Genomic DNA, 27443 nt, shown 5'->3' with positions numbered 1-27443 from the left:
AAGTTGATAATTTTATTTCTAAAAATATGAATAGCACAAGCCAATTTTTCTAAAATTCCTTCTCTCTCCTTCCTTCCTTTGTTTCTATTTATATTCATTAGGGTGATTTCCAGGATGATATTCAGAAAGTATAGGAAATGACTTTTTTCCTGTAAGTTTTTGTCATTCTTTCAAAAACAATAGACATTTATTATTTTTTAAAATAGAGAGGGAGGAAGATAAAAAGGAGGAGGAGGGCAGGAGAAGGGGGAGAGGAGTGGAAAGGGAGCAGGAAGAAGAGGAAACATTCACAGACACAGGCAACAGGAATTAGTCACAAATCCCATCCTTGTTTCCATAATGTTCCCCAGTAATAAAGAGTGGAACCATTTTAATTCAACAACTTTGCACAGTGTACCTATATTTATGGAAATGCCTTGGAAAATGTGGTAATTTTGTTTTGTGTGAAAAAGCATACTCTTAAACTAGAACACTTTAAGACACAAATTTTATTTTTTGATGCAACAAAATTGTGCCCAAATCACGAAGTTCAGCTCGATAACGTGCGGAACACACAGGCAGGGTGATTTCAAATGACTGCACTTGTTACTATCTGGATTAATACAAACTTTTCATTTTGGTTGAATTTGTAAGCTTTTGGTATTCATGCTGGATTTATGTACAATGAGATAAAATGTATAGCCAGGTCTTTAGAGAAAAACTGTAGCAGCATAAGATGTAAGAAGGTCCATTCTCTGCAGTCATTTATGCAGCAGTGTTTAAGCAATCACATTAGTAAGATAAAAATGCAGTGTACATAGATGTTTTTCCTTATCCACACTAATATTCTCAGGAGGTATTTAATTGGAAAACTTTAAATACAGGGAAGTTACATTTATCTTTTGAATAATACAGTTAAAGCTAGCAGCCACATAGAAAGACATGCACATATTTAATCCAAACACTGAGTTAAAGCATTGAATTCAAAAATTCATGTGTAAGCACTGTGAATATTATGTTTCAATCCTTCACAATTTGAGAGAACAAAGCAAATGTACAGGTGAACTTCTCCACCAAGAGATTTTATTTTCTTCTTTTGCACGGAAAATTACGGTAATCTTGTAAATCCTTACATATAAATTATTAAACTCCTTTACAATCTTGAAAACTTACAAACTTCTGTAGCTAGGGCCACATCATATTTAGATGGATATTTTATCTGCTCCATATAAATGACAAGTATCTGAACTGATTTAGATCATGTAAGCCGTTCCCCGCACTGAACCATGCACGTCTGGACTTGGTGAGGAGCAGCTCCTCACCTGAGTGGGTGCCAACCCCGCTGTGCACCTGGCGCCCTTTAAGGAGCTGAAATGACAGCCATGTCTACCACCAGCTCGGCTGACTAAATCACCACCTGCCCTGAGCCAGCCGCATCAGTGTCACCCGCGAGCTCGCCAGAGAGGAACTTCTCGGGCCCTCTCCAAGCCCCTGTGTTAACAAGCCCTGCAGGGGATTCCCGCCTCGGCCAGGTCTGCGGCCCCTGCGGTAAGTGAGGCCGCAGGGGAGGACTTTTTGTAAAACTCCCAGCTCCTTCCACTGTGCAGTTTGTTTCTAGATGTGTATCAATTCCAAGTTCTTCTCTGAACAAAAAAAGCTGCCCGGGACGGACCACTGCCAGGAGCAACTCACCCCCAGAATTCGGCGACCCGTCTCCTTTCGAAACTGCCAAGGACACAGGTGAGTCTTCACCGGGCCTCTCTCCACCCGCGCGGACATAACCGGAGGCACGAAACCAGGTGCTCGGCACCCTTCAAGGAAACCTTGGGTGTCTGTCTCTCCCTGGCAAATTTTCAATCCTTACATATGACTCTTAGAAAAACAATATATGGAAAGTGTCATGTACTAGCCTGTTTCCAACTTATTTCTGCGTTAGAACCTGCTTTTATTTCAAGAGAAGGCCTACATTTAATTCTGTGTTCATCCTAGCCCCGTGCTGAAAATACTTCAAATCTGGGAGCGGGCTCCCTCCCCGCAAGGGTGTCCTCTGTGAAGGTCCTCCAGGTGGCCTGAGACCAAGGGGCACCAGCCCCGAGGGCGCCCAGGCACTGCTGAAACGCTGCTCCATGAGCCGGCGCCGCGCCTGCGGCCCTGACATGGCTTCTTTAACCAGGAAACATTCCTTTTAGAAGGAAGCTGGCCTCCTTTCAGTTTTAGACAATACTTTCTCATAGTTCAAGCCAGACGGCACAACAAAATGTTCCAAAATAGTATTCATTTCCACCATTTCTTTCTTGGTAGCAAGATGGGGAGATTTCTACTAAAAACTCACGTCCCCCTTCCCCGCCTCTGTGGCCCCTCCCTGTGGCTGCTGGGGGGCCGCAGGTCCCCGCCCGGTGTTCGCCGTCTCTCCTGGCACTTCAGAAGGAGCCATAGCCTGCGGATTCTGGGAGGTCAGCTCAGCTGCTCAGACCTGCACTGAGCAGGGAGCTGGACGTGAGCCGTCACCCCGCAGGCCCTGCATCTCATCACAGGTACCGCTGCAGAACTGGGGAGCCCCGAGGTGCACGTGGGGGCTGACACTCCCGCCCCCATCGTGAAACAGCCCCCACCGTATCCGCTGCACCCGCGAGGCAGGTCACGCTCGTCGCGCCCACCCAGGCACTGAGTCCTGCAAGGTCTGCCCTCGCTGCCTTGACGGGGTGCAGGTCTGTGGTGCTCGCTGAGGAGCGCGCCCTCCCAAGGTGCTGCACTCTGCACTGCGGGCGGTGCACTCCGCTCCAGTGCCAACCCAGTGCCATCTGCACTCTCACCCCCTTGTGGGGTGGGCTGGGCTAACCTGCTGCCCAGCACAAGCCCACCAAAGAATAAGAGTGTGACAGGTCCTCAGTGGCCTCTAAAACAGGGCTTCTTAACCTTTTTGGTTCCGCGGGACCCTTTGCGAGTCGGGTGAAAGCCACGGACCCCTTACTAAGTCCTCACCACACTGTGTATTATTTAATAAACATATCACACCCACACCAACACGTCCCACAAGAATAATGTTCTTTTTCATTTAAATTCAAGCACACGGACTCCTTGTAAAGAACCCCTGCTCCAGAACAATGATACAGAAGAAATTCCAGTTTTGATGATCGATTTTCAATCTTAGAAATAAGGTACTGTAGTACCTGGTGCTCATGTCTGTTTCAAAGAATGGTCTGTGCCTAAATGAAAGTTCAGATACTGAATAGATACACACATAGCAAAGGCATCCCTCCTTCCGGATTTACAGGTTGCCTTACTGATCACCACTACCTCAAGTCAAAGAAGTCGAATAACAGTGCCCAGTTCCAATCGACCCCAGCAAACAGTGATTGCCTCTTTACCCTGACTTCTCTAACTGCTGAAAATTTGGAGCCTTCCAATATACCTTGATATGTCCAGAAATCTGCTCCCCAGCAAAAACGACGAGTCAGAGAGGATTGAGGAAAGATGGCGGCGCAGGGGCTCTAGGACTCAGGCTCCAGAACGACGCTCAAACAGGCAGCAGCTGTCTGAAACAATGATTTGACACTCCAGAGAAGGGAAGAACACAGTACAGCACCCAGAGAAGAGTGGGAGGAGGAGGCTGATGAATTACAGCAAAGACCAGGAAATGGCTCTCCGCGCAGCGGCTACTGGAGCCCACCCCCACTCTGCAGCGACCGTGGGGTGGAGCCCCTGGCAAGCTCGCTGGTGACAGAGAGAGGCGTGGAAATCCTCTTCCCCGAGACCAGGCGTGGGCACTGCGGATCCCTGGTCACACATCTGGATTTGCGACTTCAGTCACTGGGACCTGGCTCCCAGGGGAGCTCTCTCAACAGCCCCAGGCCAAGGCTGTGGCCGAGAGCGCTTGAGCACGCGGGACTTCCTCTGGGGTCTGGAGCCAGGCAGAGGAAGGGCTGCCTTTGACAGGCGGGCTGATGAGGCACGGCAGGAGCTCAGGACTCGCAGTGCCCTTCCCAACCCACTCCCCACAGCACGGGGGAGCTGGCCTGCGGCCCGTCCTGGGTCCCTGGCCCAGTTTCAGTGAGAAAAGACTGAATGGGGAAAGCCCTCTCAGCGTGGCCCTCCCCCCAGAGTTGGCCCTCTAAGCAGAAGCAGCCTGAGAAAATGAAAGGAGCAAAGAAACCTCAGAGGCAGACAATCCGGGCCGAAGGCTTGCGGGTTTCAGACACCAAGAGGGCGAGGTGCGTCTCCTGGGAAACCAAAAGAGAGCTGGAGGAGCTCTACTAATATCAAATAAAATAGACATTAAGACAAAAACAGTTAAAAGGGACACAGACAGTCACTACATACTGGAAAGGGGGACAATTAAACAAGAAGATGTAACAATTATAAATATTGATTTACCTAATAGGAGAGTCACAAATTATACGAAGCAAAGACTGAGATATTTGAAGGGAGAAATTGACAGATCTACATTAATAGTAGGAAACTTTAACACACCACTTTCAATAACGGACAGAGCGTCTAGTCAGAAGATCAGTAAGGAAATACAAAACCCAAATGACACTCTAAACCAGGGGTTCTTAACAAGGGGTCCCTTAGCTTGAATCGAAATTCAAAAAAAAGAAAACAAAAACATTATTCTTGTGGGAAAGTGTTGGTGTGGATGTGATATTTTTTATTTAAAAATATGCAGTATAGTGTGGACTTGGTAAGGAGTCCCTGGTTTTCTCCTGATTGGCAAAGGGGTCCATGAAACAAAAAAGGTTAAGAACCCCTGCTCTAAGCCAACTTGACCTAACAAACATATACAGAACACTATACCCCAAAACTAAATACACATCCATCATTAGTGCACGTAGTTCATTCTCCAGAATAAACCAGATGTTGGGTCACAAAACAAGATTCGATGAATTAAAAAACACTGAAATCATACTATGTACGCTCCAACCACAAGGAATGAAGCCAGAAATCATTAACAAAGAAAAAAATGGAAAATCCTCAAATATGTGAAAGTAAACAACATACTATTAAAGAGCCAAGGGATTAAAGAGGAAATCAGAAGTGGAATAAGGAAATATCTAGAGACAAATCAAAATAAAATATATCAAAACTTAAGGTAATGCTGAGAGGGAAGTTTATAGCTTTAAATGCTTACATCAAAAAAGAGAAACTTCAAAACAGAGACCTAACATCAAAACTGGAAGAACCAGAAAAAGAAGAGCAAATTAAACCCAAAACAAGCAGAAGGAAGGAAATAGCAAACATCAGAGCAGAAATAAATGAAATAGAGAAAAAAAATTGGAAGAATCATCAAACAAAAAGTTGATACTTTGAAAAGATCAATAAAATTAACAAATGTTTAGCTAGACTGGCAAAGAAAAAAGAGAGAGGATACAAATAACTAAAAACGGACATGAAAAAGAGGACATTACTCCCAACCCTACTGAAATGAAGAGGACTATAAGAGAATACTGTGAAGACTATACCAATATTAGGTAACCTAGATGAAATAAATAAATGCTTAAAAAAAAAATACCATTGTTGACTCAAGAAGAAATAAAAGATCTCAACAAACCAATTACTAATAAAAATACTGAGTCAGTAATTAATAATCCCCCCAAAGCTAAGCCCAGACCATATGGTTTCCCTGGGGACTTCTACCAAACATTCCAGAAAACTTAACTCTAATTCTGATCAAACTCTTCAAAAAAAAAAAAAAATTTGAAGAGAGAACACTCCCCAATTCAATCTATGAGGCCAGCATCATACTCATACCAAAGCCAGATAAAGTTACCACAAGAAAATAAAACTACAGACCAATATATAATATGAATATAGATATAAAAATACTAGGAAATCAAATCTAATAGCTGTTTAAAAGAAGTATACACCAAGAACAAGTGGGATTTATCTCTAGTATGCAAGATTGTGTAAACATAAGAAAATCAATTAATGCTATACACCACATTAAAAGAATGAAGGAAAAATACACATGCTTATCTCAATTGATGCAGAAAAGGCATTTGATAAAATTCACCACTCTTTCTTATAAAAACCAAACAAATGCATAGAAAACTAGGAATAGAAAGAAACTTCCACAATTTGATAAAGGGCATATCTGAAAAGCCCATAGCTAACATCCCACTTGATGGTGAAAGACTGAAAGTTTTCCCTCTAAGATCAGGACAAGACAAAAATGGCCATTATCACCACTGTTATTCAACATTGTACTAGAAGTTCTTGCCAGAGTAATTAGGCAAGAAAAAAGAAATAAAGGCATCCAAATTGGAAAGGAAGAAGTACAACTCTCCCTGTTTACAGATGACATGACCCTACATACAGAAAATTCTGAATAATCCACTACAAAGCTCCTAGAGCTAATAAATGAATTCAGCAAAGTGGAAGGGTGAAAGATTAACACCCCAAAATCAGTATTGTTTATATACACAAGCAAAAAACAATCTGTATAAGAACTTAAAAAAAAATAACCCCATCTGTAATAGCAACTATAAAAATCAAAAATCTCTGAATAAATCTAACCAAGGATGACAAGGACTTGTACACAGAAAACTCCAAAACATTGCTAAAAGAAATTTAAAAACACCTAAATAAATGGAAGAACATTTCATGTATATGGTTTGGAAGACCAAATATTGTTAAGATGTCAATCCTGCCCAAAGCAATGTGTAGATGCTCAATCAAAATTCCAACAACCTTCTTTGTAGAAAAGGAAAAGCTAACCATCAAATTTATATGAAAGGGTAATGGGCCCCAGTTAGCTAAAATCATCTTGAAAGAGGAGAATGAAGTTGGAAGACTCACACTCCCTGATTTTAAAATTTATTACAAAACCACAGTTATCAAAATAGCATGGTACGAGCACAAGTACAGCCATCTAGAACAATGAATTAAAACTGAGAGCTCAGAAATCAACCCCCACATTTTGGCCAACTAATTTTTGGCAAAGGGGCAAATAACACTCAATTGGGAAAGAATAGTCTCTTCAACAAATGGTGCTGGGAAAACTGGACCTATATTTGCCAAAAAAGAAAAGGAAAGGAGGACCCCTACCTAACACTTTACACAAAAATCAACTCAAAATTTATCAAAGACCTAAATAGTAGAGCCAGAATTTGTAAATTCCTAGAAGCAAATATAGAGAGGCATCTTCAGGACCTTCTGTTAGGCAGTGGTTTCTTAGACTTTACACTGAAAACTCAAGTAAAAGAAAAAAACAGATAAATAGGACCGCGTTAATATTAAAAATGTTTGTACCTCAAAGGAGTTTATCATGAAAGAAAAGACAACTTACTGAATGGGAGAAAATATTTGTAGACTATACATCCAATAAAGGTTTAGTATCTAGACTATGTAAGAAATCCTTCAATTTAACACAAAAAGCAATCCAATTGAATAATGGACAAAAGACTTGAACAGACATCTCTCCAAAAAATATACACAAATGGCCAGAAAGCACATGAAAAGATGCTCAACCTCTTCAGCCATCAGGGTAATGCAAATCAAAACCACAATGAGATATCATTTTACACCCACTAGAATGGCTACTATAAAAATGGAAAATACGTGTTGGAGAGGATATGGAGAAATAGGAACTCATTCATTGCTGGTGGCAGTGTAAAATGGTGCAACTGCTGTGAAAGACAGTTTGGTGGTTCCTCAGAAAGCTAAGTACAGAATTACCATATGACCCGCAATCCCTCTATTGGTATATACTCAAAAGAACAGAAAGCAGGGACTTGAACAGATATTTGCCCAGCCATGTCCATAGCAGCATTATTCACAATGTGAAAAGATGGACACAACCCAAGTGTCCACCAGCCAATGAATGGGTAACCACAATGTGGTGTGTACACTCAGTGGCTCCAGCTGTAAAAGGAATGAAGTCCTGGTAATGTGACAACATGGATGAACCTTGACGTCATGCTGAATGAAATAAGCCAGACACAAAAGAACAAATACTGCATGATCTCACTGATTTTACATAATTAGAATAAGCAAACTCTAGAGTCAGGGGCTAGAGTATAGGTTACTAAGGGATGGCATAGAGATAAGGAATGGTAAGTCGAGGCTTAAACTGTACAGGGCTCCTATCTGGAATGACGGAAATGTTTTGGTCATGGGTGACGGTAATGGGAGCATAATATTGTGAACGTAATAAACAGCACTGAAATAAATCCTTGAATTGATTAAAAGGGGGAAATGTTAGATTGTACATATGGAAACAGAATAAATTCTTTAAAAATCCATGGAAATACAATACACAATGAACCCTAAGTTAAACCATGGACTATAGTTAATAGTACAATTATAAAAATGTACTATGATCAATTATAACAAATTTGTGTTAATAGCGGTGATGGGTGGAGGATGACTGAATACCTGAAAGTAAGTCACATCTCTCCCTGTTGCTAGGATACAAAGGAAAGACTTGTACATAAATCAGAAGGTAATGGATGCAATCCTCTCTTTCTGCCAAATTCCACTTTTGGTGGTCAAGAATATCCCGTTGGAACAATAAAGTAGGAAAACCAGCTTCAGCTGGCTGGCGCGACCTCTGCAGAAGAAGCCCCTTGCGGCACTTCAGCGTGCTTAACTGACACAGTAGATTTCCCACCCGGGGTGGAGTTATCCGCCCCTTCTTTTGATCATGCAATGTATGTGGCAAGTATGATTTCCTGAACATACTAATCATACAATTAAATAACAAGCTACGTGTTGCACGATGGTTCTGTAAACCTACAACTTGTCTAATAAGTAAAATAATTAGAAAAAAAATCAACAAAAATCCTTTAGTTATAGGATCAGTTCCTCATTCGATCTTCAAATGCCAAACTTGGCCAACATCAAGTTATTACAAACAGAGAGAGAAAAGCCAGCTGAGGTTATTCCCACAATGAATCCAAAAGGGAAAGCACACTCCTCACCTTCCCCAGCCACTCCTGACTCACTATTTTGACCTCCCACCTCGATGAATTTGGACAAAATTCCAGGGTCCAGAGCCTGTGAGCAAGCCCTGGCCAAGGGGGGCTGTGAGCAGGTGCTCGGGGTCAGCAGCGGAGGCAGCGCCAAGCAGACCCAGCAGCGCCAGGTGCTGCCGCCCGTCAGGGGATCTCGTCCAGGCAGACGGAAAGACCTACCTCGGGACCGCAGGACGGCCGCCGAGCTGGAAGGGGCTGCAGCCCTGGCCACAGGAGGAAAAGAAGCCACCCTCAAAAAGGTGCAGTGCTTTCCCAATAAAGAAGCAAAACATACTCACTAGTGCATTACCATTTACCACGCGCTCAGTCTCTTTAGATATGCTCGCCTTCCGTAGAGGCTCGCCCACATCAAAACTTCTTAAAGCGTTTTAAACTGTTCTCCATGATCAATACTTCCACTAATTTCCTCTAAATGGGAAAACATTAAAATGCAGTATCAATTAAAGCCTTGATATTAAGACCATTTTGAATATTTTTATAAATCAACAGGTAACTATCAGCCTTTTAGGCCCCTATTCTTACTACAGTCTTTTAAAATAAGAAGTCATTAACTTTTAATAGACAAATAACCCAGTATGCAATATTTTTAAATTGCCAAGAATATGATTACCTTGAGTAAAAAGCCACTTACAAATTTAAGACGTGCAAGATATTTGAAGCCAGTGTTGATTAAATTTTACAAATTTCAGATAGTAAGTTTCAGGAGGAAGTAGCCCCGCTGACACATTTGCACGGCAATGTGTCATCCGTGTGTTTAATAAACCAGAGCATTATTTTACTCAAAGCACTGCTGCCTTCGCACCAGCTTTCCGAGCTTCCCAGCACAGTGGTCATGGGCAGGAAGGGGTCGGCCGGGTGCTTGGACAAGGTGCCCCCTGAGGCACGGAAGGGGCAGCCGTGGGTGTCAGCAAGGGGCTGGAAACATCAAGGTGCCGCCTCAGTGCATCGGCAGGTGCAGCCACCTGCAGCATCACAAGGTGCAGTGGAGACCCGAGAAGCTCTGCCCCCACTGCGGCTCTGGCAGCTTAACCAGCCTCTCCTCTCCACCGAAGCCACGCGACCTGGACGCTGGGGGAATTTAACCAGGGAAGCAGCTGTGCGAGGAATGACTGGTAGAAGGAGCAGAAGATAAACACACAAGAGGCTGCAGGGTAGGATAAAGACAAGGATGGTTTTACTCCACATGAGTAAAACAACAATTTAATCAAACGCAAAAATAATCACCTAAAATATTCAGAAAATGGCCTCAGGGCCCCACATTCCTTAGCATGTACCTCGTTAGGAAAATCTTCTACTTAAAAAGAGAGAGACTCTACCTAAAGGAGCTCCTAGCAATTCATTGGCGAGGAACTAAATTCATCAACAGGACACTAAATTTTTGCTTACAGGCATGAAACGGCGAGCATTTTGGCTGTTTAAGATTCCAGGACCTGTCTCCGTATGTGGGAGCAGAACGCCCAGAAAAGGGCCAGCTGCCTTGGAGCACTGAGGCAGCCCAGGCTTAAGAGAAAGCATCCATTTTCTTTGAAGTTCCAGGAAAAACATGCCCTTTGAGCAGCCAGAATTTAAGGGTAGACACCGTATCTTCCCCTCAGCCTGGCTGCGAGGACAGGCGTGTGCTGAGGGGCCGCTCGCCATCGGGGGACAGAGGACATGTACTTGACTGTTAGGGCAACATACCTGGCAGAGGCAAGGCACACCCTCCCACACCGCTCGGGCCCATGCAGGGCTGCTACAGATTCTTCGGGCACTCATTCAGAAAATTTTAGGTGGGTTTAAAACATCCAGGATGTTTGCCGGATACAAGTTTTCACCAGTATCAACTTTTTCTTGGAAAAAGAATAGACCTAAACTCAGAATAAGAGAAATGGGTTTAAATGACAATGTGCAGGCAAGAATATCGTATCTAAGTATAAAATGTAACTACTTGCATTGCATTTTGCAGCTCTGGGGCTTTGCAAGGACCTTGTTACTTCAGGCAGGGCTTCTAGCTTCCCACATGCCAGGAGCAGGGGGGAAGGATGGGCCCGTGTTCACGCGGAAGCACGTTTTCAACAGGCGTCTTAGGAAATAGCAATATGACTGCGTTTTTAATACTTCCATTTCTACATCTGGGCGTCAGGGGAGTGAAACTCTCAGAAGACTCGAGATACCCCTCACCCACACAAGTCCAAAGGCAAGGAGATTCACGCACAAAGAAGGCTGCATCTGCATGCAACTGCGGCTTCAAGTTACACAAGTCACACCAGGTGTTATGTTCAGGATACAATGATTCTGTTGCTGTACTTGAATAAAGTGCAAAAAAGTTGCTAAGCAAATACACACTTTTCTTTGAAATACTCACATACACAAATACACAATTTCCTTCCCTGACCAGCAGGCAGTTAAAGCTCAGGATCCCATCCTTTGTAAGAATTTTCTCCTGTTGCATCCAGAGAATTTTTTATAGCATTGCAAATGTAAACAGTTTGTTGAAGGAATATCGTTAGTAAAAATAAACAAGTAAACACGCCAAAAGTCTTCTATTGAATTTCGTTCTGTTGATGCAAAATTTGCTATTTCTTATGGAGTCCTGATTTGGCGCAGTTGTACTCAAAATCCTTTAAAAAAATCTCCTTGCTTTTTTCTCCTCCTAAAATATATCAAAGTTTTGCAGTCTGCGAATTACTATTTTACTATAAGATAATTTAACATTTTCATACCATTTTCTCATTGTAAACACAAATAAATATAAAATTGTCATGAAAACTATTTTGGAGGCAAGGAAACAAATGAAATGTGTCAATCATAACAGACAAGAGAGCCAGTGTTGTAAAATGTGTCCCAGAATAACGTTAGGTGTATCGTCAAGGGACCAAGTCAAAGAGCTGAAATCTCCATTCAGGGGTAACGTTCACGCTCAGCACTGCTGTTCTTCAAGACCTGCATTAACCAACAGGGTAACAATTTCGTGATGTACGTGAAATACACGAGGATTATGTAAGTGTGCTTTGAATCGTGGAAACAAAAATGTACAACGGTGAAGTCCTGTTACTCCAAAAGCTCAAATGATGGTAGTTTCAAACATAAATTACCATTTCCAGTGGGACTAATATTTGGAGAAAATGTCATTAAACGTGATGACAAATTTAATGATTAAGCATATGTGCATAACAGCCAGGGTATCCTTAGATTCGTTTTCATGACCAGCGCTCTTCAAACATTCCAAGTCAAGTGTTTATTTACTATGCTTTAACCATACATCATAATCTTTACTGCACGTAACTTACTGCTACATGCTAATCCCTGACTCCACAGAAATATCTACACCTCGTTTTCACTATTTTAAAAAAATTCTCTCTTTTGAGTGGGTTTTACTCAAGGCATAGCTATTACCTTGGCAACATATATATATAAAATCTTAAAGTTCAGTCTCATTCTCCAAAGCTCATTTGCAGCTTCCACTCTAAGTACAGCTACCAAGCTACGTTTGGTACTTTCATCTGATTTTATTTAGTAACTTCTACAAGCCCTAGGTCCACAGGGCAGCATTAACATATAGCACCGCCGGCTAACACCCAGTGTCAGGTCCACACTTGGTTTACCTGCTGTGGCCTTACGGACACGGACAAAGGACAAAGCAGCACATCTGCAGAAGTACCGTACACTCACTACAATTGGAAGCAGATGTGACCCGTGCAAATAAACTTAAGAAAATCATTTTTCCCACTTAATAGATGATGTCTCTACTTACAGGACCAAAATAAAATAAAATTCAGATGAAACATTCATTATATGCTCATGACCAGACTTTTAACGCATACCTTATAATATTACCTCTCTTAAAATTGAAGAATTATAGTACAAATTATTATTTCTAAATAAGTTTGCCTCAAAGTGTAGATTGCAAACATTCCTGGCCATAGGTATGAGGCTCATACACATTCTATAAGGAACCGAACCTACCAATAGAATTCTATTAAACCTTTTTTCATATGATGTATAAAACTATATAATGCTATACAGCATTTACTTTTGTTTCTGAAATATGATTTGGAAATAAAATATAAATCAGTTTCCCTAGAAAAATAACCTTCACTCAACCTAGGAATATCCCAAGTGGATCAAAGTCCTTTTTAACACAGTAGAATTTAATGCCAGGAATATGAATTTTTAGGGAAACCTGCAGCCCCACTCTACAATCCCTTGCAGTGTGTTTGTGTGTGCCGCCCCGTGCGAGACTCAGTGCTGAGAACCCTCGAGCACGGCTCCCTTCACACGTGAGTGCAGTTGGTAGATGGTGGGGTGTCCAGCCGACTCTTATTTTCCCTGGCTTCATTCAGAGGCGACTCGCTGCGCACGTGGCACTTGAACACTTGCTTATAGGCCTTCCTGAAGTTCTCAGACAGAAACGCGTAGATGATGGGGTTCACAGAGGAGTTGCTGTAGGCCAGGCAGTGTGCCGTGATCCTGAAGACGAAGGAGGCTGGGGTCAGCGGAAAGACCCCGAACTCGGCCCAGAGGTGGATGATATGATGCGGCAGCCAGGAAATGCCAAACACCACGACCACAGCCAGGACGGTCTGCGCTGTCTGGTAAAAACAGAGGGTGGGGGAGGGGAAGTGGAGGGGGAGGGGGAGGGGAGGGGGAGGGGGAGGGGAGGGGGAAAGGAGGAGGCAAGGAAACAAATGAAATGTGTCAATCACAACAGACAAGAGAGCCAGTGTCGTAAAATGTGTCCCAGAATAACGTTAGGTGTACCGTCAAGGAACCAAGTCAAAGAGCTGAAATCTCCATTCAGGGGTAACGTTCACTCTCAGCACTGCTGTTCTTCAAGACCTGCATTAACCAACAGGGTAACAATTTCGTGATGTACGTGAAATACTCGAGGATTATATAAGTGTGCTTTGAATCGTGGAAACAAAAATGTACGACGGTGAAGTCCTGTTACTCTAAAATTAATCAGCACTCTTCAAGCACCGCTGAGTGCGTCCACACTGGCTGAGCGGGCAGTGACGGAGCTCAGAGAGCACTGAAACCCCGCTCTGAGAGTTACCCGGGCATCCGGGCATGTGGCTGTTTATTTCCCCTCATTGAACCTTGGCGAAGTAAGGACCAGAACACTCAGGAGCACTGACGTGTTCCGGACAGTTATTTCAGCGTGGATCTGTGCAGACGGTGGTTTCTGTGTGGGTCTGCGGAGACCCTGATCTCAGCGGGGCTCTGTGGAGACCGTGGTCTCGGCGTGGGTCTGTGGAGACCGTGGTCTGGGCATGGGTTTATGGAGAACGTCGTTTCAGCATGGGTCTGTGGAGATCATAGTTTCAGTGTGGGTCTGTGGAGACCATCATGAGTCTGTGGAGACCATGGTCTCGGTATGCATCTGTGGAGACCGTGGTCTCAGCATGGGTCTGTGGAAACTGTGGTCTCGGCGTGGGTCTGTGGAGACCGTGGTCTCGGCGTGGGTCTGTGGAGACTGTGGTTTCGGCGTGGGTCTGTGGAGACCGTGGTCTCGGCGTGGGTCTGTGGAGAACGTCATTTCATCGAGGGTTTGTGGATTAATTGGCCACAGGTAACTGTTTTTATCTTGGCTTTTCTCTTGCTGCCCCTGAGTCAGAAATACTTGGAAATCAGAGGCAGGTCCGTGAGTGTCTGAGACGTCCACTGAGCAGGCGATGGAAGCACGTCTTTGCAGACCAGAGACCCCACGCGAAAGGGGCTTCGCCTCCGAGGTTCTGTCCGCCCTCTGCTTTCTCTCCGTGACTGGTGGTCGCCCTGCAGGGGCAGCCGGCCCAGACGACCCTTTCCTGTTGGCAGGGCCAGCTCAGGACACGCGAAGCCTTCAGCCAGGTCACCAGCCTGTGATGAACTGAAAACTCCACCCAGGCTCAAACCAAAGACAGCCGTCTTTTTTACTAAAACGTCTTAATACCAAGCAATCAGCTGGTTCCTTCCTTAAAAAGACTGTCTCCTCCAACAAGCGTCGCTAGGCAGCCCGCAGCACGCAGGAACCTCGGTGCCCCTGGCAGGACCAACCGGCCGAGCCCGGGACAGCCGACGAGCATCCCTGGGTCGCCGGCCCTGTGCTTTGTTTCCGCCCTCAGCAGCCGCCGTGGCAGACGCTGTAGTGATCCTTGGGTCACGCAGGAGGAAACTGAGACTTGGAGGAGTTGAGGCAACTGACGTCCCACCCCTGAACGGCAAGGCCAGAGTCAGAAGCCAGGCTCCGCGCTCGCGACCCCACCGCCGGGGAGGACGAGCTCCCAGATGTGCAGGCGCCACCACCTAACGCCCATCCAGCCACCCGTGCTGCCTTAAAAGAAGCACCGTGCGGCTGGCGGGGAATCAGAGCACCCAGAGGACAACGCGGGCCTCAGTTCTCAAACCCTGGCTGGAAGCCCTGGCCTCCCACCGGCAGGCGCTCCCGCTCCCCAGCTCGCTCTACCGGGATTTAACCCTTTGGGCGAGGAGGCTAAGGACACTGGGAGGTGGACGCCTGGAGGTTAGGAACCCAATAAGTCTCTGTTTCCTCAGTTATGGTCCAGGTGGAACATTTCTAGAAGAGGGCGCTTGAACACGGGAGGGGAAACATGAGGGCCAGGCCGGCCGCGCCCTCCCCGCGTCCCCCAAGCAGGGGCCTCCTCCCTTGGTGTCAGGGCACGGAAGGGCACCCAAGTGTGAGCCTCGCCCGTGGCAGCCACTCCCTTTTCCCCTATACCAAAATGGTCCTGCCTAAAAGGGACACATCAGCCTGACAGCAGGTTTGATCAGGTGGTCAGTTGCCATATTAAAGCCACTTAGTGCAGGGCACACGGGCAGTCTGCAGCCTGAAGGACAGGAGTGTGTGCTGCCAGCCCTCTTATTCTATTAGCGCTTGAGAAGGCGGTCTCAGATGACAGCCAGAGCCAGCAGGGGCAAGAACGCCCTCAGAGGGAATAGATAGCGCCGTCTTTTCTTCCTAAGACGCTGAGGTCGCCTCCCTACGTCACAAAGAAAGTTCTCCTGGATATTCCACTCCATCCTTCCTTTCAAGAATTTTTTTACTAAGTACAAAGAAAAAGGTGGAAATAGCCCCCCCAGCTGCTCACTGCCAGGATCCCCCCCCCCCCCCCCATCTCAAGATTCCCGGGGCAAAGAACAGCGCCACAAGGCCAGGCTGCCTCCTGGGCAGTGGTTTCTTTTTTTCTTTAAAGATTTATTAATTTATTTCTCTCGCCTTCCCCCCCCCAACCCCGGTTGTCTGTTCTCTCTGTCTATTTACTGCATTTTCTTCTTTGTCCGCTTCTGTTGTTGTCAGCGGCATGGGAATCTGTGTTTCTTTTTGTTCTGTCATCTTGTGTGTCAGCTCTCCATGTGGGCAGCACCATTCCTGGGCAGGCTGCACTTTCTTTCGCACTGGGCAGCTCTCCTTACGGGGTGCACTCCTTGCACATGGGGCTCCCCTACGCGGGGGACACCCCTGTGTGGCAGGGCACTCCTTGCGCGCATCAGCACTGCACATGGGCCAGCTGCACACAGGTCAAGTAGGCCCGGGGTTTGAACCGCAGACCTCCCATGTGGTAGATGGATGCCCTAACCACTGGGCCAAGTCCACCGCCCAAGGGCAGTGTTTTTTAGTGCGTGTTCATTCTTCCAAAACGTACCTTCAGATTTTTGACACTCCCTCCGTTCTTCTGAGAACCACAGATGAGAGCCTGGCCTTCTGGTCCACCAGCACTGAAAGGGGCCTGGCTCACAGCGGACACTGCAGACCTCAGGACAGAGCACCGAAGGCTTGATGCAAATGGCTCGTTTCTCTGACCGTCCCACAGGAATTCAGGAGAGTGACGGGCAGCGCGGCCCGTCCTCGCGGCTAGGTGTGCCCGGAGGCTGGCTCTTTCCTCCACGGCTCATCAAGCGCCCGGCCCGCCAGGCTGACCTCTTCTGGTTGGCATCGGAGCCCGTCCTCTGCACACAGGCCCTGGGCACAGGGTCACTCACCCGTGGGCTGACCGCAACTCGGCCCGCAGCCTCAGGTTGGGCCGTGAACGCGTCTGGAAACCGGAGGTGATCTTCTTCTGTGTCCTCGGGGAAGGACTCTTGGAGCCCTCAGGCCAGAGAAGGAAGAGGCGGCAAGGGCGGAAGGACAGGGACTGTGTCTCTTCACCGTCACTGCCTCCAGCTGTCACACCCAGAACACTCCGCGCAGAGCACGCCAGCCCCAGCCCAGAGCGCTCATCACCGCCACCTTTAGCCACACGCGGGCAGTGAGCGGCCGAGCTCCTTCAATGGCGGCTCTCTGGGCTCCCCACCCAAGCCTGGGACTCAGCCGGGGGGGCTACTGGGTGGTTACCCAGGAAAAGCTCCACAGGCGTCACCACTGATGGGTTCCAGGAGAGACACAGAAAGGGTAAGACTGTCGGACCCACCTGACATTGGACGAGCAAAAGCTTCCCTCAAGAGTGGAAGCCCCTACGGCTGAAACATGACTTTTCTTCTCAGACAGAGATGGAAACCTGCATCCTCTCTTCCCCCTGAAAAGTCAGAATGTAACACAGGGGCCTCCCTTCTGCGCGGGCAGAGGCCGACTGTCTTTAAACTGCTTACAGGACAGAACTTCTTCATCTCTTACAGGGTCATTTGCCTCCATCAGAGATGAATTAAATCCAGCGCATGTGCTACGTCCCTCCCTTGCCCATGTACCGTACACATGCACAATACAATACAGCATTTGAAAGTACATGCACAATACAATACAGCATTTGAAAGCACACTCCAAACCTCTGCACTAATTCCTACATACCTGAGGTTGGGTCCCTTATCAACTTGGTTTCTTTTTGCTCCTTTTGTGGTGCTTTAAGGTTCTGAAAAATGCCAATCTCTATTCTTCCTACCAAGATGCTATTTTTCAAATCATCTGAGGCATCTTTACTTTCATCAAAGAATTTTACCCATGATAAGTTTAATGGGACTTGGCTAGGAAGAAAAAAAGTGACTAAAAGATGAGATTGAAAAAAAACATTTTGTAAATTATATAAATGACAGCCAAAAAGCTTGCTGGATTACTTCAAGCCAGCGAAACAAAAAAAGGCAACTGTTAAAAGAGTTGAGTGTTTGATGGGGCATCAAGAGGTCTTTTAATCCAATTTCCCTGCTAGAAGCAACCATCCAGTATAGTTTTCTATTCCAGTCTGAAGTCTGAAGTCTACCAAGGAATAAAGAATCACATAGTAGTATATGATCAGCCTTGGGTAAGAAAATGCATCTTTATATCTAGCAAAACATCTCATCAATCACAGGATCCTCTGTACTACTATTGCAATTATTTCTACAAGAGAAATCACTTTCTTCTTTTGTTTTTCCTCCAAAAATGGAGAATAACTGTTAGCGTGTTTAATGTGAAAAGTCTAATTCTCTACCCCAGGATTATTCTAAATCTTAAGGGAAAATCCCTTAAGGGAGATGGGCGTGGTGAAGAGAAGGGGCACGCTATGTGGCCTTTGAGCAGGGCTGGAAACAAGTGGAGTCGAAAGGAAGAAACTGAAAAGTCGATATCCCCTCAATCCATAGTTCACCCAGCATTGACTGTTTAGGTGCCAGCGGCGTTTCCCGTGCTAAGAGCAGGGGTTACCCCACAGCCGCCAGGCAGCCCCTGCCTTCCAGAAACTGAGCGCCCAGCCCCTTCCCTCTGCCCGCTCCTGCTTTCCTTTCCTTGATCTCCGCTCTCCCCACCCTTCGGGACTTCTCTTCCTTCTCTCCACTGCCTCTCTTTTTTTTTTTGGCTTTTATTATTATTATTATTTCTGACACGAGGGCGGGTCTTGGCAGGAGGGGCAGGAAGTTCTGGCGGCGGGGAGGAGGCCCCCACTTGCCACGATGAGCGGGTTCCACCACGAGGACCGCGTCCCGGCGGGAACATCCTGGAGATGTCTGGTGCTTGCTGATTGGCTTGCACGTCTCGCCCTGGCCGCCCAGGGGACCTCGGGCCACGCCTCCCTCACGTGCCCCAGCACCAAGCTGCAGAGCCTGTCGGAGGCCGGGACGCAGCCCAGGAGCTTCTTGCTGAGACCGGTGATGAGCGCTTGGACGTTTTGACCGACTGCACGAGCACAGAGAGGGCGCCAGGTCACACTCCTCCCCCCGCGTCTGCAGCTCCTCGGGGGCCATCTCACCCTTGGTTGTTGAGGAGGCTCATGGTGATAAGGGCGTCCTGGGTCTCCCCCGTCTCCGCTGTGTTGCTTCAGCTCTCCACTGCCTCTCTTCTGTCTGCATACTGCCCCATCTGGCACCCCTGCACCTCTGTGCTTTCTCTTTCTTGGACACACAAATACACAGGCAAACGATCACCACTTCCACACTTCATTTGTTCTCTGCAAACAATGTGGCAATTAAATCAAAAGAGATCTGGCATGCTCAGTGACTACTGAGGGCAGAGGCTATGAGAATGGAAGAGAAACCCGCTTCTTCCCACCTCCAGAGCTTATCACCATAACCTTCTCCCGTGGTGAAAATGAAAATACATGTTTACACACAGGCATATATATTATATATACATATAAAGATACAGAAACACATATATGCTCTCTATATATTAGTAAACAAAGCAATTGCTAAACTAACCTTTCGGTCTTTTCATTGTAAAATAAAATAGAAGCTTTTGCAGGCATTTCCCTTAAGACTTATTTTCATTCCTTTAATCACTTAGTCCTTCTCTGGGATTTTTGCGTTTTCTCTCCAACTCTCTTTCTAATGCAGAGACTGACAGTAGCCAGAGCACACATTTTATCCCATCCGTTGTGAGCAGCACTTGTGCGTGCACCTCCTTGGTTAAACGTCGCCCCCCCAGCAGCCGCCCCCTCCTCCTGCTCCCCAGCTCCTCAGGTGAGCCTTCGCTGGGGACTGGCACGGTGCCTGCCCACCACGGTGACTTCCCGCTGGAGCCAGGTCCGCTGGGCACCGGTGAGCCCCTGGGGCAGGGCCGGGGCAGGGCTCCCATCAGTAACCCTCCAAACGCGTTCCAGAAACGGGCCCAAGGAGAAACTACACACAATTGTTAAGGTTCTTAAGGAATCATTTTCTTGAAAATGAGAAGTGTGGCTCAGAAAAAAAGCCTGAGAGATGGACCAGAAAAATGGAAGAGCTCCAGCCTGAGGGCTGAAAACTGGAAGAAAACATCAGCTTTTGGGTTTTTTTCTAGTCATACAAGTTACTGCCCACTCTGTCAGCCATCAGCGAGGCACCCAGAAGCTTCCACGAAGCCTGTGCCCTAACTGGTCAGGTGGACAGCGGGCCCAATGAAAGGCGCTTCCAGGGGCTGTCAGGTGGTCGCCACACGGACTCGTAGGTCATTAACCGAAACACCAGGGGACTGACCTAAAATCCTATGACTGGATTTCTGATACGTTAAAGCTCATTTTTGCTGCCAGAAAAAGGAAGTCTTAACTTTTGTGCTTTCTAAACAATTGTGTGCCGCTGTCTTTCATCTACTCTAGAAATGAAAGTGTTTTAAGCTACATTTTTGTCTATAAACAAAAAAGTCAGGAGGAGCTGTCTTTTTTAAAGTAGAATTCTGAAAAGTAAATATGATTATATGTACTATAATCTCTGAAAATTATGTCATAGATAATTTAGAAGGAAAAACAAGGTATTTTAAGCTTTTATTACTAATATTTGTGGGTAAAAATATCTGTTTATAATCTTCCCCCCTCCCTAATCGTGTTGTCTAATAATCTCATTCTACTTTCTAAAATCAGAACTTACGTAGATATTATCTGAATGAGTGAAATTCATTCTGATTTGTAAAATAGTTCTCCTTAAAATGTGGAATGTTATAGATATAAATTTGTTTGATGTAAATATCAATTTTAGATGCTTTAATGTTCATCAGAAGAGACTTGTTTAAATCAGAATTTACTTGGCAAGAAAGGCAATTTTCCAAAAAATGGGTAGAATTCTCCTTCAAGCTTCGTCCTCCTTTAAGTAGATGCTCTTGGGGCCAACAAAGGCCCGAGCCTGCGGGGAAGGCAGCTGCTCTGGCAGCTTTAGGGAGAGATGGTGGCTGCTTTCTCTTGAAAGAGAATTAAACCAGGCCCTCTGGAGCCCTATCAGAGATGGTAAATACGAAGCCAGATGGTGTAATCTCACACCTTTCAGCAACTCTGCACTCGGTCCTCACCATCCAGAACACACCTCCTAACGAGGCGCAGAACCCAGAACGCGGGTTGTGCTCGCCTCCCCCACCTCCACCCACGATTCTGTGCAGTCCGTAGTTACGCTTCACCCGCAGCTCACTTGCCAGTCCCATCCCATGCCCAAACAGCCAGAGGCTCATTCCAACTATCTACACCAAGGCGCCCGAATTTAACAGGCATTGGGTGGCTGTGAGAATAATTCAGAATAAAACATAAAGTCGACAAAACCACATATACCTAAATAAATATATATATACATATTTGTGGCGTTACCTTTTTCTTGGATGCTTCTGACTTCTTTGACATGTTCTTCAACTTTTTGTGCAAATGATTGAGGACCTGAAAATCACAGAAGGATAAACTCGGTTTGCCGTACACCTCACAGTTCACGAGTTTGCACTGATAATTATTAGTATTCTAAAAGGGCGATATCATTATTTATGAAATCACTGAAAGAAAGATATGCATCAGGTGAGAAAGGAACAACAAACAGGAATTGCCAAATACGCCTGCTTTTCTGCCATTCAGGAATGTGGTGGGGAGACGGACACCCGCGGCAGGTCACAGGTGCACCATCTGTTTGCAGAGGGTGCCAGAGCATGGGGTTCTGGGCTTTTGTCCAGAAGGAGCCACACAGCCACCCACTCACTTGCCCATTCAACGCCACCTCTTGCCTTAACAGAAGCCAAGGAGTCTACATTTAACCCTCGTCATATCCCTATGACACATCAGACACGATGCCACACCCTACACAACGTGGGGCCATCAGAGGCAGGCTCCTGCCCCGGCGGAGCTCCTGCCAGCGGGGAAGGAGGACACTCGGGGGCTCAGGACACCAGTGCGTTTCCTCCAGGAAGCCACGCCGAATGGCACCGATACTTGCTTCCTTGTGTCCTGGTTCCCCTCGGTAGGTTGTCTTCCCTGCAAATCTCCACAAGTGGCCACACGCCGTGCCCCTGTCTGACAACTTGCACTTGGGGAAGCCAGCATCACTGCTGAATTTTAGACCTTAGCTAGGTTCTACAACTGGTGTCCCTGGCAGTGCATCTCCTTGAAGATACAGAGGCTTCAGCAATTCAAGAAACTACTTTGGTCTTTTCTTGCCAGTTTAATACTCAGGAGAAAGGATGTGAAAATCTTTGGTTATATGCAGGAATTCCCACCATGAACTTGGTCTTATATAAGAGTGCTAACCCCATAGAACTATTATTTGATTGCATTTTTATATTCCAGGTGAGCAAAAATCCAAAGAAAATTTAGTTTCTGGATAAGTAAGAGCAAAAACCTGCAGATGACTGAGCTGGGTCAAAGAACTAGAGCCAACTTCCAGCTACTTCTTTGTTTCCCACCAGCACCCCAGCATGGAAATGATTAATCGAATTGGATGTATTACAATAGTCAGCAGTCGCATTCCTGGACCCATGAGAAGCCACAGAACTTATATCTCCCTTGCAAGCTTGTGCAGTTTAAGCAGTCATCACTGGGGTGTGGATTGTGGACCACCACCTCCCCATCCCCCAAATTCCCTGATAGACAAAACACTTCTGACTCCCTCTAATGGCTTGGTGGCCTCGACAAGTCACCATGAAAGTGAAAGTCTTTTGACATAACAGCAGCACCTGGCATAACTACCAACGCATGGGCATTGGGTTCTTTTGCTGTTTTGATGACAAACATCGAGGTGCCAGAAAATCAAATGGAAGGCAAAGGCAGAAGAGGAGCTTTTGCAGGAGCAAAAGGCAAGCGTTTCCAAGGGGAAGGAAAGGGCTGAGGCAGGGCCCTTGAGGGCAGCACGGGGGTCTCAGGAGACCCCAGCAGGAGACCACAAGAGGACACCGGTCCCTGAGAACAAGGAGAAACTGGGAAGGTAGGGCAGCACAGACCCTGGGGGCCCTGGAGACCCCCAAACAGAAAAGTCATGGGTTTTCAACTTCATCTTCTGCCTGGAGGACAGCCAACTTGGTTGGACCTCTGCTCTGTGACCTCAAAACACCAGAGGACACTGGCTATCAAGGAGAAAAGACCCAGGCAGGCCATGACGCGCGTCCCTCCCACAGCTGTGCTGTAAGAGGCCACCAGTAAAGTGGTGCACCCCTCGAGGACCTGCCACGGAAGAGAGCTCAGGCTTCGCCTCAAGCCATGGCTACGTCTCCGAGGGCAAAGAGGACGACTCCTCCTGGGTGTCTGGGTGTGTGAGGGAAGTCCCCCCTCAAGCCTGAGCCAAGCCCAGCCTTGCCCAAGGTCACGTGCTGTGCCCAGACATCCACGAAGCATCAAGCGCTCACCTCCACTTAGACCAAGGGGGGTGGCAACCAGGAACTCACTCTAACTCAGGGGTTCTTAACCTGGGGTCCACGGACCCCTTGGAAAGATTTCAGGGGGTCCATGAGCTTGAATTGAAAAAAGTCAACTTGTTACCTTTATTTTCTCTGACCTCTAGCTGAAATCTAGCATTTCCTTGACTTCCGAATGTAGCAGTAGATTAGAGTAGTGTTTATTCCACCTGACTGGCCAAGGGATCCGGGGAACAAGAATGGTAAGGACCCCTGCTCTCAGGGGAGGGGGAGGAGCCCAGCTGGCCCACCTCCACACGACCGCCAGGAGGCGCTCTCCAGAGAGCTCTGTGGGCTTCCCAGGAGACCCGGTACAAAGAAATGGGAGAACAATTTCATGAAAAATGTGTAAGATTTGGGGGACAGAAGGAAGCTCTGGAAGGCAATCCCTTTCTCAGATTTAAGTGAAAAGAAATGCCTTCTTGGCCACTTTTTCCAAGAGGGGATTTTTCCTCTTGGCTCTGAGCCTAACACCCAAGTGGCAAAATCCTTAACTGATGTTCATACGTATGATGATTAAACCAGTAAAAGCAACTTGACCTTGGAATGAATTTGCAACCACCACCTTGAATCCCAAAGATGCTTCCAGTTATGCTTAGAATCAAACTATTTCTGTATTTTAAAATGTCACAAAGAACATGTACTGACTAAATATTTAAGAACTATTTTAAAACTCTGTCCCATGTACAACATATGTAAACTCTTAAATGACAGAAAGGTAGCCCGGTTTAGTCCTCAAAGTATACTTTGTTGTCCCCATTGAGGAGATCTAAAGTTACTTTTGGGGGAAAAGGAAAAGGATGCATCAATGGCTCATCAGAATCCAAGAGCCAAACTGTTCAAAGAATCCTTCTAGTCCCAAACTTGGAGCACGAACACCCGAACGCTCCTCATGCCCTCGGGGTCTCGCCAAGCAGCCCCTCCCTCCAGGGCCCCAGAGTTTCTGAGTTAAGATCTTTCTCAAGCCATTTAGTGCCACATAATCTCGAGTCAGTTGCTTTGTTCTCCTAAACTCAATTTCCTTGTCCATGAACTCGGGGCCACAGTCCCACCCCAAGGGATGCTGTGCGGGTTAAACGAGGTCACCGTGGTAGGGAAGTGCCCGGTGGAGTCCACCTGCCTTTGGCATCTCCAGGAGACAGGTGAGGAGAAGAGTCGTTTTCCAGATAACTAAGTTGGTGTTCTCTAAAACCCCTAACTCTGTTCTCCTTCTTTACATGATATCCAAAAGCATTACCATGGAGAAGGCAGGCTGCCTAGATTATACAGAAAAGAAAACTCAGGTGACGAAAGAAAATATTTGGCAGGGGCAAAGTGCATTATGAGCTGAGATACTGCTTTTTACCAGCTGGTTACCCACGGTCTGAAAGTCACAGCCTTTTCAGAAAGAGAATGTGGCAGAGGCGAGGGCGAAGAGGACGGGCAGGTGGGAAGTTGAGAATTCACCGGGGAAGGAGCCCTGGATGCTGCAAAAGCCTGAGGGGCGCCTGTGGGGACCTCGGGTCCGCGCCACAACGCCCGCCCCGGGGCCATTCAGCAGGGGCCCGGCAGAGGTTGCCCTCTGTGGCCAGCAGACAATCTTCAAACCATTTCCCTGTGTTAGCAAAGAAAGGACGTGAGTTGGCTGCGCTTCGCCGCCGGGCGGCTGGAGCCGCGAGCCAGGAGCGCCTCTCGCTGGAGTTAGAGACTTAATCTGCGACCCCACTCACTCAAGGCTGTCTACACCGCCTTTCTAAGAAGGATTCGAATACAGAAAGACCACAGCCCCAGTTTCTTTCCACTCAGAGGTCTCTGGAGACGCTGGGCAAGACCCTGTGAGGGCACAAGTTTTCAACCCTCGGGCTTTTGAAACAAAACTTGTGCGTTAGCCGGAATCGCGGCGCTGCGCCCTGGGCGGAGCGACCTCGCTGGCCCGGGTGCGCCCAGCGCCTCCGGGTGCGGGGGGGGGGGGGGGGGGGGGGGCGCCAGCTGCGGGCACGGGGGACCGAGCGGAGCGCGGGACGCAGGCGGGAACCCTCCGCCCGGCCCGGGCCGCGCTCTCCCCCCCGCGGCGCTGCGGGCTCCCCACGCCCCGCGCGCATCCCCCGGGCAGGCCCGGGTGTGCGGGCCGCTCGGCGGCACAGCGCGCGTGGAGAGCCGGCTGCGGGGGTCTCGGGGCCTCGGGCTGCGAGGCGTGGAAGCGGGAGGATAGAGTCGCTCTGCGGGCGCCTGGGAGGTGGGCTGTAAACTTTCTCCCAGAATGCCTCCAAGCCCACGTTCCTTACTCTACAACCTCAGACGGGCAAGCCCGAGCAGAGGCGGGGGCAGGCTGGCTCGGAGAAGGTTCTCGGCGCATCGGGGGCGAGGGCGCAGGGGCGAGGCGGGCCTGGGGGCTGCTGCGGGCGGTGACCCGGCGGCGCGGAGCGCGCGGCGCCCTCCCCTGCCCTCCCCGCCGCGCCCTCCCACCTTGGCATAGCAGAAGCAGATGAGCAGCAGGGGCAGCAGGTAGCCGAAGACGAAGGAGCACACCACGTAGGCCTTCTTGTGGCGCGGGTCGGGCCACTGCTCCCAGCAGAAGGTCTGGTTGCCCGCGCCGCGGTGGAAGAGGCGCTGGTGGTAGGCCACGGGCGCGGCCATGGCGATGGACAGCGCCCAGATGAGGCCCACGCCCAGCAGCGCGTTGCGGGACACCCGCAGCGAGGAGGAGCGCCGCGAGTGCACGATGGCCACGTAGCGGTCCACGGACATCGCGGCCAGCGTGAAGATGCTGACCAGCATGGAGACGGTGAAGAAGTAGTGCGTGAACTTGCAGAGGAAGGCGCCCAGCACCCAGGTGGGCAGCGCGTACACCGCGGCCTGGAAGGGGACGCAGAAGAGCAGGTAGGCCAGGTCGGCGACGCTCAGGTTGAGGATGAAGAGGCTGGTGGTGCTGCGCGGCTTGCCGGGCGCGCTGCGCGCCAGCACCGTGATCACCAGGCCGTTGCCCAGCACGCCCAGCGCGAAGATGAGGCCGAACACCACCAGCGTGACCACGTTCTCGACGCCCAGGCCCCACGGCGGCCGCGCCTCGCCGCCGCCCGGCTCCGGCCCGCTGCCGTTGCCCTCGCTCGAGTTCGCGGCCGCCAGCTCCATGGCCCGCGGGGACGCCCGCGGCGCGGGCAGGGGGTCCCTGGGGAGGCGGGCGGCCGGCCGCCGCGGGGTCCCAGCCCGGAGCCGCCCGGAGGAGCCGGAGGAGCCGGAGGAGCCGGAGGAGCCGGCAGCAGCGGGGGCTGGCCCGGGACGGGAGCCGGCGCGGGCCCTCCGGGACGCGGGGAGTGCTGGCCGAGCTCTGTCCTGCGCCCGCTGCGGCCGCGCAGCCCGCGGGCGTGGAAGCACCCGCCGCTTGGCCGCGGAGAAGACAGCCCACTCCCCCGCCGCCTTACCGCCCGCAGAGCCGGGCCGTCCGCGGGGTCGCTTGCTCCGGGTAGCTCCGCGCCGCACCTGTTGCTGCCCAGCCTCCCCGCCGGCCGCGCGCGGGGGTCCTGCGGGCGTGCAGCCGAGCTCCCGGCCGCCGCGCGCTGGGGGCTCTGCGCTCCCCGCGCCCGTGCGCGGCCCCCTCCAGCCCCGCGGCCGGCAGCTCCCGGCCCCTCCCGGCTCTTGGGGGATTGGGAGTCCGCAGGGCGAGGGCGCGCTCTGTGCGCCGTTTCCCGGCTGCGGCGGCCGGCTGCTCTCTCCTGCAACTGGGAGAGGCAGCGAGAACCCAGCCCGCTCCAGTCCGCGCGCCCTGGGGGCCTCCCGCGTCGCCGGGCAGGCAGCGCGCGAGCAGGGACTGGCCGAATCCTCCCGCTGCGTCGTCCCCCACCTCCCGCCTGGGCGCAGCCGCGCGCGCTCCTCGGCAGGGCGAGGACCTGCTGGGTCCGGGGAAGGCGAGCCTGTGCCGGCAGCGGGTATTGTCCCCAGTGCGCGAGGGCAGCTGGGCGCGCTCCAGTGCGCGCCGGGCCCGGAGAGGAGCCGATGCGCAGACCTCCCGGTCGTCCTAGTTGTGGCTCCTG

The 27443-nt window shown here is 48.9% G+C and overlaps 1 protein-coding gene across 1 annotated transcript; it reads right to left on the bottom strand.

Moving 5' to 3' along the window:
- Positions 1 to 470: 470 nt before the first annotated feature.
- GALR1 (galanin receptor 1) lies at positions 471 to 26544 on the bottom strand. Its single transcript, XM_058277917.1, has 3 exons — positions 25879 to 26544; positions 21374 to 21439; positions 471 to 13522 (listed from the first exon to the last, which is right to left on the bottom strand). Exons 1-3 carry the CDS (start codon positions 26542 to 26544, stop codon positions 13205 to 13207), a joined length of 1050 nt encoding a protein of 349 aa, XP_058133900.1. The 3' UTR covers positions 471 to 13204.
- Between the last annotated feature and the right edge of the window lie 899 nt (positions 26545 to 27443).

The sequence above is a fragment of the Dasypus novemcinctus genome, chromosome 16 (assembly GCF_030445035.2).
Source record: "Dasypus novemcinctus isolate mDasNov1 chromosome 16, mDasNov1.1.hap2, whole genome shotgun sequence".
In the NCBI taxonomy this organism is placed as follows: Eukaryota; Metazoa; Chordata; class Mammalia; order Cingulata; family Dasypodidae; genus Dasypus; species Dasypus novemcinctus.
The sequence above is the reverse complement of the archived record's forward strand: the minus strand, read 5'-3'. Positions and strand labels throughout refer to the sequence as shown.

Excerpts from the sequence above, each read along its gene's own strand:
- GALR1 (XM_058277917.1), bottom strand. The coding sequence starts at position 26,544 with ATGGAGCTGGCGGCCGCGAACTCGAGCGAGGGCAACGGCAGCGGGCCG. Across the intron at positions 21,440-25,878 it reads TCTGCTTCTGCTATGCCAAG|GTCCTCAATCATTTGCACAA; the intron begins GTGGGAGGGCGC and ends TGTGATTTTCAG. Across the intron at positions 13,523-21,373 it reads CAGAAGCATCCAAGAAAAAG|ACAGCGCAGACCGTCCTGGC; the intron begins GTAACGCCACAA and ends TGTTTTTACCAG.